The 13,624-nt window shown below is 49.4% G+C and overlaps 2 protein-coding genes across 2 annotated transcripts; one reads left to right on the forward strand and one right to left on the reverse strand.

The window, feature by feature from the left end:
- Positions 1-16: 16 nt before the first annotated feature.
- ATP6V1G2 (ATPase H+ transporting V1 subunit G2) lies at positions 17-3,783 on the reverse strand. Its single transcript, XM_016215371.2, has 3 exons — positions 3,646-3,783; positions 3,278-3,378; positions 17-2,783 (listed from the first exon to the last, which is right to left on the reverse strand). Exons 1-3 carry the CDS (start codon positions 3,725-3,727, stop codon positions 2,610-2,612), a joined length of 357 nt encoding a protein of 118 aa, XP_016070857.1. The 5' UTR covers positions 3,728-3,783; the 3' UTR covers positions 17-2,609.
- A 254-nt stretch (positions 3,784-4,037) lies between these two features.
- Positions 4,038-13,545, forward strand: NFKBIL1 (NFKB inhibitor like 1). Its single transcript, XM_016215368.2, has 4 exons — positions 4,038-4,111; positions 5,403-5,677; positions 11,389-11,604; positions 11,744-13,545. Exons 2-4 carry the CDS (start codon positions 5,413-5,415, stop codon positions 12,307-12,309), a joined length of 1,047 nt encoding a protein of 348 aa, XP_016070854.2. The 5' UTR covers positions 4,038-4,111; positions 5,403-5,412; the 3' UTR covers positions 12,310-13,545.
- The last annotated feature ends 79 nt before the right edge of the window (positions 13,546-13,624 follow it).

The following is a 13,624-nucleotide window of genomic DNA, read 5'->3' on the forward strand; positions in this document are numbered from 1 at the left end:
CTCCTCGTTTAGGTCGTTGCCACGCAGGCTTTCTCTCTGGGCACCCCCCCCGTGGCGAGGGACGCTGCTGGCGAGGCTGCGGTTCCCACGGGGTCCTTGGGGCGGTAGTCAAGGTGACCCGGGGGCGTCCGCGCTGGAGCTGGGGAACGTCAGCCCCCAGCTCAGCTGAAGCAGTGATCAGTGCTCGGGTGTCCTGTTCTTGTCGTTTTCGCAGCCTTGGGGACCATGGACTGGTATTTGCCCAAAAGTAGTGTTGGCCCATGACCCAAGGGCCCTAAGCTGGCGGGCACGGGCTGCGAGTCAAGGCGACCTGAACTCACTGAGTGGGAGAGGGGGGTCTAGATTGGCCCAAGTGTTAAAAATAAATGATAGGGCTTAAGGGTTATGCAACATTCCATAAGTATTGTTAACGCGACCAGAATGTTCTTAGCCCCGCCCTCAATAGCCCCATTGTTCTGCCTGGATTTTTTCCTGAATGGAGCATTTGAAACTCTCGTCTTTGATATGCTATAGAAGTCAGACGTGATGTCTGCTGCTTGACAAGAATGACAACAAACGTTTGGCCCTTTAATTGTTATTACACAATCATTTAACACGAAGGAGTAGGGACCATTATTCCCATTCTATTAACAAGCCCAGACTTAGAGAATAAAGCAACACGTAGGAAGTAATACAGCTAATAAGGTGACAGAGCCAGGGTGTAAACACCTCTTATTCTCTACTGTCTCCTGCCTCCCTGCTTCAAGAGTGTGGTTAATAAAATGCACTACTGATTACCTCATTGGTTCAAGTCCTTCAGGAAGCAGGCTTGTTTTCTGTGGCCAAGAGAAATACAGTAAGTGATCCAACGATGGTGTCATAGAAGAGCAGTTTTTCCAACCTTAAATATCAATTTATTAAACAGTATTTATCCGGTCTACCCCGTCCCAAGTGCTATCCTAGGATCTGGGGACACAGAAGTGAACAGCCCTGCCATCACAGAGTTCACATAACAGGGGAGACCACACAAAAATATGTCAAGTAGTAGTAAGTGCTATGAAGAAAAATAAAGCAAGGTGATAGTGTAGAAAATAAAATGGAATAAGCACTGCTAAGAGAGTCACCTAAAACAGAGTTGGAGGCCACCAAAGAAGCTGCAGTTCTCAGAGCTGCTATGAAGTTGCTAACCTGTTGCTAAACTCAGTTCAAGGCTGAGTCATAAATATCTTGGAACTGCTTCAGGGACACATGGACTTGACCTTCTCCTCCTCGTTTTCACCTCCCTTATTTGCATATTGGAACCAATCAATCCCAAACCAGTAATCCTTCATTTGCATGAAAGAACTGCACTTTGTGGTTTTTGCTTTTATAAACCCTGCCTTTCTTTGTTCTCTCAGAGAGCAGTTTGAGTAGTTACCTGAATCTGCATCTATGGGAGTGTTAGTGCTGTCCTTTTGCTCAAATAAATACATTTCGTTCTTATTATAGCCCGAGCCTCTTTGGTTAACAAAGGGGCAATGTGCTTGTTCCTACACTCCAGCTTTTCTCTACAGTTGCCATCTATAGTACTCAAGTTCCCAAACCGGGAATCACTTTAGAGAAATAACAACATATTGTTTGCTATGTTTCTCCAACAAGTTTCAAAGGACAGCTCTTTGGGGTGTTTGGGGACTACAGAAACAAGACACAAGAGAGTGGCTGAAAATGAGAAATGATGAAACAAAAGGATTTGCCCATAATCATTTTATTGACAGCAGTTTTTATTGTTACAAAGGAAGTCCATGCATACACGGTGACGCAGCATCACTTCAGATCTCAGGAAGCAGTGAACATCTGATGGGTCTTTGGGGTAATAATAAAAGAGAGAAATCTAATAAAGAGAAAGACCAACGTAAAACAGACAAAAGAGAGGCTAAGAAATGCACCTTTCTGGAACTGCAGCAAAGGAGCTAAATGAAATCATCATTTTACCTTTTCAGGGATCATAAGGTCTCTGGGAAAAGAGAGGTGGGAAGAACCAGTCCTTCAAAGAATTACCAGAGTCACAGAATGAATGAGTAGAATTAGACCACAGACAGAAGTGAGGAAACAGCTGTGTTTAGGTTTTGGCAGTTGGACATGGGGTGGTAATAATATCACAGGGTTACCATTAATTAAATCATAGCTACCACATGCCAGAAACCATGCTAGGCTCTTTTCAGAATGATTCCTAATCACTGCAGCAACCCTGAAAGGTAGGCATTGTTGTTTCAGTGTCGCAAAGGAGGACACTGAGGCTACAGGTTAAGCAGCTTGTCCTGGTTGCACAGCCAACAAATAGCAGTGTGAGGAGAGGGAATCAAGTCTGCTGGGCTCTGGGGCCAGGATGTTTTCTACATCCGTGCTTCTCCATGCTACAAATTTCACAGAGGGGTTGGGTGAGGGTGACCTGGGAGTTTACAAGGTCCCAGTGAGGGTCAAAGAACAATAAGGAGATTCAGGCCTGAGCCTGATGCCTATATTTCACAGGAGAATTATTGGGGCTTGCCTCCTAGAATTTCTCGGCAATGGAAAGGAGAGAGGGATTAGGGTGGGAGGTGATTCTGATTTGGGGATTTCTTTTGAGCAGGAGTCAGGCCCTAGGGTTTGTCCTAGGCAGCAATCCGGTAGTTGGGGTGGACCTGGGGCCTGACATCACAGACCATGCCAAGAAGCTGGGCCAGGACACGTTCGCGATTTTTCTGCTGAGAGCTCTGCATGCCCTGCACCTGGCGCTTTGTAGCCTGCTCCACTTCTGCGGACAGGTTCCCCTGGGAGCCCATGGCCTGGGGGTGAGGAAGGGGTAGAAAAGAGAAAGGAAGAAACACAGAAAGAGAGTCCAGGCATGTGGAGGGAAAGATCCTGGAGCAAGGCCAGGGAGAAAGACCCTGTCCAAAACCAACCATCCCACGGAAATATTCAGATACCAAGGAGAGCAACACAATCCCTTTTCCTCCAAGACCTGACATGCAACTGCATCCTAAAACAGACTGTACGATCCCCACCCTCTCCACCCACGACAACAGAACTCTGCTCTCCACCCCAAATGTCATCACTCCACACAGACTGTGGTAGTCCCCCCACAAGCTGTTCAAGTCCTTCAAAACGCCCAGACTCTCTTAAATATCAACAAAGTTTGACCAATGTCGTGGTCCCCACCAGGATCCCCTTCTGTCCTTCACCATCTTATTTTCTTGTAGAATCACCCTGTACACACCTCACCAGAGGCACCCACCAACTTGCACTCCAGGGTGCCATCCCCCACTCTCCCCAGACTCACTGCCTGCTGTTTGCTCTGGAATTCCAGCTCTCGCTCTCGGCGGTACTGTTCCACTTCCATCTGGGCCTCCTCCTTTGCCTGTTTCAGACGCCGGGCCTTCCCTGGAAGCAAAAGAAAGGACAGGGAATGGGGGTGAACTCTCCACAAAATGGGATAGTAGGGGTCAGTCCTTTCCAGAAAGTTATTCTGCCTTCTCTCAGCCAACCAGGTGCTAGATTCTAATACCCATGTCTTACCTTCTAATCAGCCACCCTAGCCCTCAGCTCTCTCCCCACCCGGCTTGGGTTTTCCTAAGGACTCAAATGTTTGCTGTCCACACACCCTCAATTTTCTTTCCAGACTCCTAAGGGAGGGAGGAGGAGACTCACTCTTTCTGGCATCTGCCACCTTTTCAGCCGCTCGTTTCTCCGCTTGCAGGAGCTGCTGGATACCCTGGGATTGACTGGCCATTTCTGTCGTTATGGCAGATTCTGTTTCGGATGCTACCAAGGTACCAAATGGCTCCCAGCCCCCCACCCAACTGCCTGCTCCTCCTCCTCTTCCAGCTCGTTGCTGCAGTCCTCCAGTACCCCTGGGTCTTAGTGCTCCCCTTTTCCCTTAGCCGTCTGCACGGGGTGTCTCCCCCAAACTGATCCTCCCAATGGTGGCTGGTCCTCCTCTCCCACCCCCGCTCTGGCAGTACCGAGGAGGACCTCTCGGGGGCAGCAGAGACCAGGCCCAAAGCTGCCCGCTGACGTCACGGCGGACTCCAGGCTTTCCCAGTCCAAAGATCTGGGAATGGGGCTGGGGCTGAGGCGGGAGCAGGCGTGGAGGGGTCGAACCCGGGGTGAGAAGGTAAGGAAGTCACCGTGCGTGGGGCGTTGGGAAAAGTACGCTGGATTTCTCTTAATTCTTCCAACTTCTCCTCCCCTCTTTTTTCTCCCCCCGCCCGTTTCCATCTTTTCTACATCTTTCCCAAGTACGAATTTCTGCATCCATCTCACTTGCCTTGTCCTACGAGTGTTTCTTTTTGTCTTTTCATGCCTATGTTTTACTCTTTTTGATCTGTCCCCGTTCTAGGCCTCAGTGTGGTTTTCTTTTTCATTTTCACTGTGATTTTTATTTCGTCCTTAGCTCTCCCGTTTCCTCGCTATCTCTTCTCATCTTTTCGTTTGCTACCGAACCTCGCCTCTGCGCGCAGTTGGGGAGGCGGGGGGAGCCGCCAAATCGCCTTTTCCTTGTCCTCGCCCGGCCTCCTCCCTCCCGGTTCCAGGCAGGCCCTTTATCTTAAGTTCCCTAGTTTCCCGCCGAGGCCTGACTGTGGAAACACACTTCCCCCGCCCCCACCTCCGCGTGTCCTGAGGGAGGAGCGACATCCGGTAACGCGCCCGCCGCGGTCGTTTCCGCCCCTTACCTGAGGCCCCGCCCCGCCATTTCCGCCTGGAGCGGCCCCGCCCTCCGCCGCCAGTCCTCCGAGCGTCGTGAGCACGGGCCTCCCTGGGCTGCTCCGGGGATACTTAGGGGGCCGGGGCGGGCCTGATGAGTAACCGCCCCCGCGTCCCAGAGGGAGAAGCCTTTACATCAGTCGGTCGGGTACATTATATTAAGTTTCTAGATCATTATTTGAACTTGTCCGTGACTTTTTTTTTTTTAATCCTCACCATTGCTTTTTGAAGAGAGACATCGATGGGAGAGAGACGCGTTGGCTGGCTGCCTCCCGCACGCCCCCGGCTGGGGCGGGTCGAGCCTGCAGCCCGGGACGTGCCCCTGGCCGGAACTGAACCTGGGCCGTCGGCCTGTGTGCTGACGCGCTAACCACTGCGCGACTGGCTAGGGATCGCCATGACTTTAAAATTAAAATTTCTGTTGATAAAAGTTCCCCCCATCAGTCCCTATTTGTCTTTTTTTAAGTCCTTTATTTAAAATTTACCTGGGCTGATGAGCTGCAAAGGAATAATTTGTCCTCTCGATTTTACATTAAAAGTTAAATCTGTGACCCCAGCCCCCTTAAAAATTTTTTGAACCTATCAACTGGTACGGGGCGAGGGCGAGAAGAGGCCTGGTCTCTTGCGGAGGACGGAGAGAGGAACTGCAGGGCGGGCGGGGCCGGGGCCGAGCCTGACCGAAGCCTTTGCTCCCTCCGCAGCCCCGGCTCCATGGCCTCGGCTTCCCGCCGCCGCCGCCGGGAGCGCCGCTTCCGTCGGTACTTGTCCGCGGGTCGCCTGGCCCGGGCGCAGGCCCTCCTCCAGCGACACCCAGGCCTTGATATAGATGCTGGGCAGCCCCCCCCACTGCACCGGGCCTGTGCCCGCCACGATGCCCCCGCCCTGTGCCTGCTTCTGCGGCTGGGGGCTGACCCTGCCCACCAGGACCGCCGTGGAAACACTGCCCTGCACGCTGCCGCTCGCCAGGGCCCTGATGGTGAGTCCACCTGTGGGGAGCAAGGTCGTGAGCAACTTACTGGGTCTGAGATGAAGGCCAGTGTCAAAATAATCTACTTATCTGGTCATGGGACTTGACCAAGTTGGCATGTGGCTATCATGTGTGCCATTACGGTTCTGAACTACTGTTGTCTAAAGAGCCCAACCCTCCTCAAACAGTAACTGCTCTTCAAATTTAACATCTTTCTAGATTAGTAGCTACCTAGTCTCTTGATTGGCTCTTTGCCTATAGCGCAAAAAGTGGCATAGAGGGTAGGCTTTAGAGTTAGATTGCCTGAGTTCAAATGCCAGCTCCACACTTAATAGCTGGGATTTCTTGGGCAAGTTACCAAACTTCCCTGAGGCTTAGTTTACCCATGCACAAAATTAAATAATAACAACCCTTGCTATGTGCTAGGCACTTCTCACAAAATAACTCATTTAATCCTCACAACCCTATGAGGTTATAAGTACTAATATTATCCCTGCTTCCCAGGTGAGGATACAGCACAGAGAAGTTAAGTAATTTGCCAAAATGGTAGAGCAGCGATTGTAAGGCAGGCAGACCCACAGGGTATTGTCCTGTGTGATAAGTTACACAATTGTTATATAATTATACAGTGGTAGTGCCTATGCTCAGAGCCCCCATGCTGGGGTAAGTGTTTTAAGAATCAACTGGAACAGTATACATGATAAGCACTCAGTAGATACTGGCCATTGTTCTATTGTTATCAACAGATCCATACTTCCTTATCCATGATTCTGAAACAAAAGCACTCTCAGAGCCAAACATTTTTTATTAGCCTGCCACCAAATGAGTTTGGTGGCAAAACCTAACCTGACTAAAGTGAGTCTGCAATTTTTTATCATACTGATGTCAATATTCAAAAACATTCATGTGTCTGGTGCCCGAGGCTTCCCAGGCCCTCCTGGGCTACCTAATACACAGTGTGTGTACTTTCAGATCAGCTCTATCAAATCCCAGAACATGGAGATCTGAAAAACCTTTGATACTGAAGTTTCCCATAGGCCCTGTTGATACTGTAGTGGCAGTGGAGGCTGCTCTGTAGAGGTATAGCCCTCCTCAGGAAAATGAAAGGTGAAACCCTCTCTCCCCTTCTGGGAAGAACAGCCTTCATTCAGTTTGATTGCTTCCCCAGCTCTCCAGGCATAGGAACCTATCCCCAGCCCCAAACCTCCCCCTAGTAGTAAAAAAAATCCCCTTTTCTTTAATTCCCCTTAACATAAGTGAGATCTGCTGGCACACTGGGATTTTTTAAACTTAAAAACAAAGAGAGGAGGTTTACAAAGTGCAGGTGTCTAACCAAACAACTGACATTGTAGGTGGCAAGAGCCGAGTACCCTGAGGCAGGCCTGAGACCTCATCCAGGTTCCCGCTCCACCGCTAGCTAGGGTCATGGGCTGAATGACCGGAACTAGCAGTTCACCCTCTGAGAACCTGATTTGCCTCTGAAATGCAGGTTGTGAGAGAAAGAGGCAGTTGGTGCAGTTTGGCAATAGATGATTAGTAGTGTTATTTGAATTCTGCTATTATTTAATTAAGGCTATTTGAATAATAAAAATATCCCTCATACTATGGTAAGGGTCCATAGACAAGTTACCAAAAGTCCGCATTTTATTGATTCCCAAGAAGCCTGCAAGATTGATATTATTATGTCACAGGTGAGGAAAGCAGGGACCAGAAGGTTCAGGAACTTTCTTCCAAAGGGGGATCCTCATTCAGGTCACCCCCAAGCCCTGTCACCCTCTGGCCTTATTTCCTTCTGGTCCCTGCCAGCCCTGCCACCAGGGGGCCTAACTCCTAGGTAGAAAGGTACATCTGGTTTGTTTCCAGCCGCTTTAGAAACCACTGTGCTTTAAACGCAAATATTTTCTTTGAACAGATAAAATGATCTAGGATTCCCTGAGGAGGGGCATTCCCCTCAGCTCCTATGTCAGGCCAACCAACCCAGGGGATTTGCGTGTTCTGCTGGGTTAGCTGGGCTGAGTTGTCACACTGAGTGAAATGTTGGCAAATGGCCCCTACCTTGGACTTTTGGTAACTTCTCTATGGACCCATCACCTCTTGGGGAAGTTGTCTCAGCTGTCAGAGACCCCTGTATAAACACACCTTAGTCATACAATAACCATTCTTTGCCTACATGAAGGATTAGCAAACACGAAGAAACGGTCATTTTCTCACAGTCTTTACAAAAAGAATAAAATTCAAAGCCAACCTGATATATTTTTTTTAATCTGACATTCACTGCATTTCTGCTATATGCCAGCACAGCACCTGACATTCACCATCCATTATCCACTTGATCTACACAGCAGAAGCAGGCTTTGGCCCTGTTTACAGGGGCTGAGCCATCTGGTCTATGTTCCATTTGCCTTTCCAGCCTTGCCTCCCACAGCACACCCACAAAGCTGCAACTCCACTGCATGGCTCTGTCTTCAGTGCCCCCCAGCATGTTTTTCGCAAGCCTGCATGCCTCTTGCCTATTGCTTTCTCATCTGTCTAATTTATACTTTGCTAAATTGTTCTGCCTTCCCAGCCCAACATAGCCACCTCCTCCTGGAAGCCCCCTTTGATCACCCTGCCCACTATTACCTTTTCTTCCTTTGCTCCTGCCTCAGTCAGTTGTCCTCTATAAGCTGTTGATATTGGTGTTTTTTGAGTGAGGTGTACCAGTTAATGCAAACTTAACTTTACAGTAGAAATCGTCTCATGTGAGGAGGAGAAAAGCAGTGCTTTTGTCACTAAGACAAAGTGCATTTTTACTCCATAAAACTTTTCACGTTTATTTTTCCCAATAGAAAAGTACACTGGGAAAAGTTGATCTATGCTGCTAAATTGGTTGTAAGGTTGGCATTCCAAGTCACTGGAAGAAGGTGAGCTATTCAATAAATGATATACGAACATTTGCTTCACCCAGGGGGAGAGCAGAGTCCTCCCTCACACCCGACTTAAAGCAACTTACAGCAGACTAAACACCTAAATATGACAGGAGGGGTACACCAGGTTCATGGAAGGGGTTCCCTAGGGGAATAAAACTTAGAAGGCAACTTTATCTGTGATGGTTTTATTTCTTTAAAATAAAATAATGTAGCAAACATGAGAGCATCTGGCATACCCTGCGATGGGATTGGAAGTGCCTGTTGTACTGTACTTTGTACTTTCTTTGAATTTTTTAGGTCTCTAAAAATAAAAGTAAATATAGTAGAAAAACACAAGGGAATAGTTTTGCAACCTTGGAGTGGAGAAAACCTACCTAAGATTGAAATAAAGTAAAAAGCTATTGATACAGATTTAGTTACGTAAGACTTTTAAAATGGGAGAAAGTATCTATAGTATATGTAATAGATACACAGGCTCGGTACCTGTACTAGATAAAGAGCTGTTCTATCTGCACTATCATTTCCAAGGGAAAAGTAGATGAATATGAACAAGTCATTCACTACAGAAACACAGAGAGCCAAAAAGCATATGAAAAAGAAGAAAATTTCATAATTAAAATAACTTTTTAATCTGTCAGATGGGCCAAATTAAAAGATTGATGAGACTCGATTTTGGTAAAGGACATAGGTGCGCATATTTTCTTGGTAGGGGTGTGTGTTCGTACAAACGAGCGCAGTTTGACAAAATCTCATATATTCTTTGACTCAGAAATTCCACTTCTGAGAAACGTCCCTATAGAAATACCACAGGAGTGCACAGAGACATATGTACAAGGCCAAACAGTTTGGAAACAAAGTCTGTTGCCTAAGGGGGTGGGATTTGTCTCATGCACAGTGGAACACTATGCGGTCATAAAAAAGGAGGTCAACCACATTTACTCCTGTGGAAAAATATAAATAAGATGTTAAGTGAAAAGAGCAAGTTGCCAAATAATACATTTAGTACAGTCACATATCTCTGAAAAAAACTGTCAGCTGTATGCATTTATATCACCCAGGCAGGATTGGCAGGGACCACAGCAAGCTGAAGGGTGATTCAATTTATTCGTCACTCTCTAAGGGGAAAGGGAATTTTCACATTAGTTACATCCTGTTCACATTAAAGTCTCAACTAAGGAGTGGAGAAGCCACCCACAGCCCTATCACCCAGAGACTAGAACCTTACATATTTCCACTCTGTTTTTCTTTTTTTTCTTTTTTAAATCCTCACCCGAGGGTATTTTTTCCATTGCTTTTCAAATAGAGTGGAAGGGAGAGAGAGAGAGAAACATCAATTGGTGCCCTCCTGCACATGCCCTAACCGGGGCTGGGGATCAAGCCCGCAACTGAGGTCCATGCCCTTGGCCCAAATCAAACCCAAGACCCTTCAGTCCGCAGGCTAATGCTCTAACCACTGAGAAAACTGGCCAGGGCACCACACTGTTTTTGGTCTCTTTTTTTTACACAGTTACAGCCAGATCCCAGGTAGTTTTGTAGCCAGCTTTTTCCATACACAAACATCATTTTTAGTTACTATTTAATAATCCTGTATCATATTTTACTAATGTTTTATAGTTGGAAGCCTTACTCCTTAAAACCCATGAACTTAAAAACTTCTGTGCAAGCCTGAGCACCCACCCACCCTCACACCTGCCATGAACCCTGGTCAGGAGTAAGCAGGTGAAAGGCAGGACCAGTTACTTGCTGGGTGGGACAGGTTGGGAGGGTTTGTGACAGGTCACGTCAATATACTAAAGAGAAGTGCCCCCTCCCCGCATCCTGATGTGGTTTGGGTTGGGTGGCACGCAAATGTGCCAGGAAATGTGTGGGGGCAGTGGGCCTGGGCCAGCCGCAGCTAGACCCATTCCTTCTTCCTGCCTTCTTGGCAGTGGCAAAACAACCCTTCTCCTGTCCATCCTTTGCCTCCTGTCCCATTCTTTGCCTAGATAGCCAGTACCTTCTAGTGCCACAGAGTAAAGACTGAAGGACCACCAGCTGATTTCCTCCTGCCCTAGAGAGAGAAAGGTACACAGGAAGAATGTGCCTCATCACCTTCTTTGGTTCCAAGAGTGAAAAGTGCTTGGTGGCCTTGGAGGGCCTGGGTTGGCAGTGAAGTGAGCAGCACAGCCTCAGCCACACACCACACTGGGGCCAATGCATGAGGTTAGGACACAGGCAGGGGAGCTCAGGAATGGCAGCCCTTCTGTGTTCCCCAGGCCTCTTGTCAGCCAGCCCCTGGGTGGGACCCTCTCAGTCATTTGGAAAGAGCTTGCCAGGCTGCTGGGGACATTTCTGTGGCTCAAACTCACTGCTGATCTGGCCCCTCTACCTCCCACCCCCTCCCAGTATGCCCTGGGGAAGGCTGGCTGAGGGAAAGTCCCTGAAAAACATTTATTTTATGCAATGTATTGAAAAGTGATATAAAAAGATACCTATTATATATTTGTACATTTATAATGGTAGAGTAGAATGTTCAGATATTTTACCAGCCTGAAGTATAATGTCGGGTGAGAAACACAGTAAGAGGTATAAAGTGACTATATTTTCAAGCCAAAAATGGAATACATAGTCGGAGGCTTTTGACATTGCCCAAACTGTTTTGACTAAAACAGTTTGTGGGGATATAGGTCAGAATGTTTTAAACTGGTAAACTGTCAGTAAATATTTGTCAGGTCCACATGGACGACAAGGAGGTGAGTGGCGGCAGGATCCCGGATAGCGCCCTGTCAAGGAGGGGAGCCCCAGCTAACTTCACTGCTCTTCCACCACCAGCCTACGCAGACTTCTTCCTGCCGCTGCTGAGTCGCTGTCCCTCTGCCATGGGAATAAAGAATAAGGATGGGGAGACCCCTGGGCAAATTCTGGGCTGGGGACCGCCCTGGGATTCTGCTGAAGAGGAAGATGAGGCGTCCAGGGAGCATGAGTGGAGGCAGAAGCTGCAGGGAGAGCTGGAGGACGAGTGGCAGGAGCTCATTGGGCGGCTCGAAGGTGAGGAGTCCATTCCCACCACCGCTGCCCTTCCCTGCAGACCACTTTTCCTCCACCCCTCCCTCTGTGCCATCCCGCTTCTGTGGCCGTATGACCTCATGACCTCTCCCCACCACCCCCATTTCACCCTCCCTAACAGATGATGCTTCCTATGAGGCCCAGGAACCCGAGTCCTACTCAGCCTGGTCACATCGCCTGGCTCGGGAACATGCCCAGAAGTGCCAGCAGCAGCGTGAGAGGAAGGAAGCCTGCCGACCCCCACGGGCTGAGAGCTCCAGTCTCAACTGGCAGCGGCAGGAGGAGGAGCAGCGGCTCTTCCGAGAGCGAGCCAGGGCCAAGGAGGAAGAACTGCGGGAGAGCCGAGCCAGGCGGGCACAGGAGATTCACGGGGACCCAGGGCCCAGGGCCCAGCAACCCAGAGGAGCAGGGAGGGGCAGCCTCTGGCGCTTTGGTGACGTGCCCTGGCCCTGTCCTGGGGGAGGGGATCCAGAGGCCATGGCTGCAGCCCTGGTGGCCAGGGGCCCCCCCTTGGAGGAACGGGGGGCTCTGAGGAGGTACTTGCGGGTCCAGCAGGTTCGCTGGCACCCTGACCGCTTCCTACAGCGGTTCCGGAGCCAGATTGAGACCTGGGAGCTGGGCCGCGTGATGGGAGCTGTGACTGCCCTTTCTCAGGCCCTGAATCGCCATGCAGAGGCCCTCAAGTGACCTCCAGGAAACAAGGAGAAACTGCAGAAACACAGCCTTAGGGGCAGGGCAGCAGGAAGAGCACAGTCAAAAATGGGGATGAACAGGCCAGGCCTACGCTGCACAGCAGAGGATGTGGGGTGGGAGCAAAGCTTGTCATGAGCGGGTGGGGAGGACAGGCCACCACCGCTGCTCCTTCACTGCCGTTTCCTAGTAAGACCTGGTTCCACATCTCTCTCCCGGCGGCTCTGCCTTTTTCCATTGCTGTGGTTTTCACCACCCATGACATCTCCTTTCCCGCCCACCTGCCAAAACCCACAGCTCCTACACACCTGTGACACACATGCACACACTAACACATGCCCTGTGCTGGAGACCCGAAGCCCCCTGCAGGCCCACTGCAGGGTTGGTCCTGAGAAGGCCCAGTTTGCCCTCCAGTCTCACTCCACTCCCTACACCGGGCTCCCCTCTGCCATCCGGCCAGAGAGATAAATGTGAACAGCAGCAAAAAAAAGGGAACAAAACCTGCTTCCTCCCCTCCCCTGTCCCCCAGGCCAGAACCACTTCCTCCTCCCCACCTGCACCCCCAGCACAGACAGGGCTTTCCCTTTGCTGAGTCACTGAACGGCCCACAGTGGGGGCAGCCAGAGCTGGGGACCATCAGGAGACTGTGAGAGGTCAGGGGATAGAAGGAGAATGGATGGAGGAAGAGCCCTGTGGGGGAGTGAAATTTGTTTGCTAAAATTAGGACAGGAAGTAGGCGGAAAGAGCCAAATTATGTAACTTGGGTTGTCTGTTCTTGGGCAACCGGGATCCACACACAAGGAAAGAGTGAAGTAAAATGGAGTCACTGTAGTCAGGCTGCTATGTTACTGAAGCCAAGTAGGTTGAGGCCTGAGGAAATGATTCTGTTCTCATTTTAACTAACCTGGGAACTTAAACTTCTGAGTTTTCTAGTCCTGCGTCAGGGCCTGGCATACATGAGACCTCCCTTAAGGACTCACCGTGCACAGTCACCTGACCTCCATTATCCAGACACGGGATGGGACCAGATCCCTCGGTGCACATCTTCCTGACTGCCTAATGTCTGATGTCCGTCCTGGACCAGGCCTGGGGCTGACACTGCTGATCATTCTCAAGAATGCACTTTTTACTATAAGAACTCAACTTTTCTTTCTTTGGAAACACTTCTGGGTTTTTGCCTAGTTAGGTTTCTGGTTTGCAAACCTGTGAATAAATCTCTATCATGTATTTCTATCCAAAGCCTCCAAACACTTTTGGCTCGTTCGGCCGCCTCAATTTTTGGCTCCCTCCACATAGCTTCTGCCCCCATCCC

The sequence above is a fragment of the Miniopterus natalensis genome, chromosome 5, assembly GCF_054644295.1.
Source record: "Miniopterus natalensis isolate mMinNat1 chromosome 5, mMinNat1.hap1, whole genome shotgun sequence".
Taxonomy (NCBI): Eukaryota; Metazoa; Chordata; class Mammalia; order Chiroptera; family Miniopteridae; genus Miniopterus; species Miniopterus natalensis.

Excerpts from the sequence above, each read along its gene's own strand:
- ATP6V1G2 (XM_016215371.2), bottom strand. The coding sequence starts at position 3,727 with ATGGCCAGTCAATCCCAGGGTATCCAGCAGCTCCTGCAAGCGGAGAAA. Across the intron at positions 3,379-3,645 it reads GGTGGCAGATGCCAGAAAGA|GGAAGGCCCGGCGTCTGAAA; the intron begins GTGAGTCTCCTC and ends TTTTGCTTCCAG. Across the intron at positions 2,784-3,277 it reads TCCAGAGCAAACAGCAGGCA|GCCATGGGCTCCCAGGGGAA; the intron begins GTGAGTCTGGGG and ends CCTCACCCCCAG.
- NFKBIL1 (XM_016215368.2), top strand. The coding sequence starts at position 5,413 with ATGGCCTCGGCTTCCCGCCGCCGCCGCCGGGAGCGCCGCTTCCGTCGG. Across the intron at positions 5,678-11,388 it reads CGCTCGCCAGGGCCCTGATG|CCTACGCAGACTTCTTCCTG; the intron begins GTGAGTCCACCT and ends TTCCACCACCAG. Across the intron at positions 11,605-11,743 it reads GCTCATTGGGCGGCTCGAAG|ATGATGCTTCCTATGAGGCC; the intron begins GTGAGGAGTCCA and ends CCTCCCTAACAG.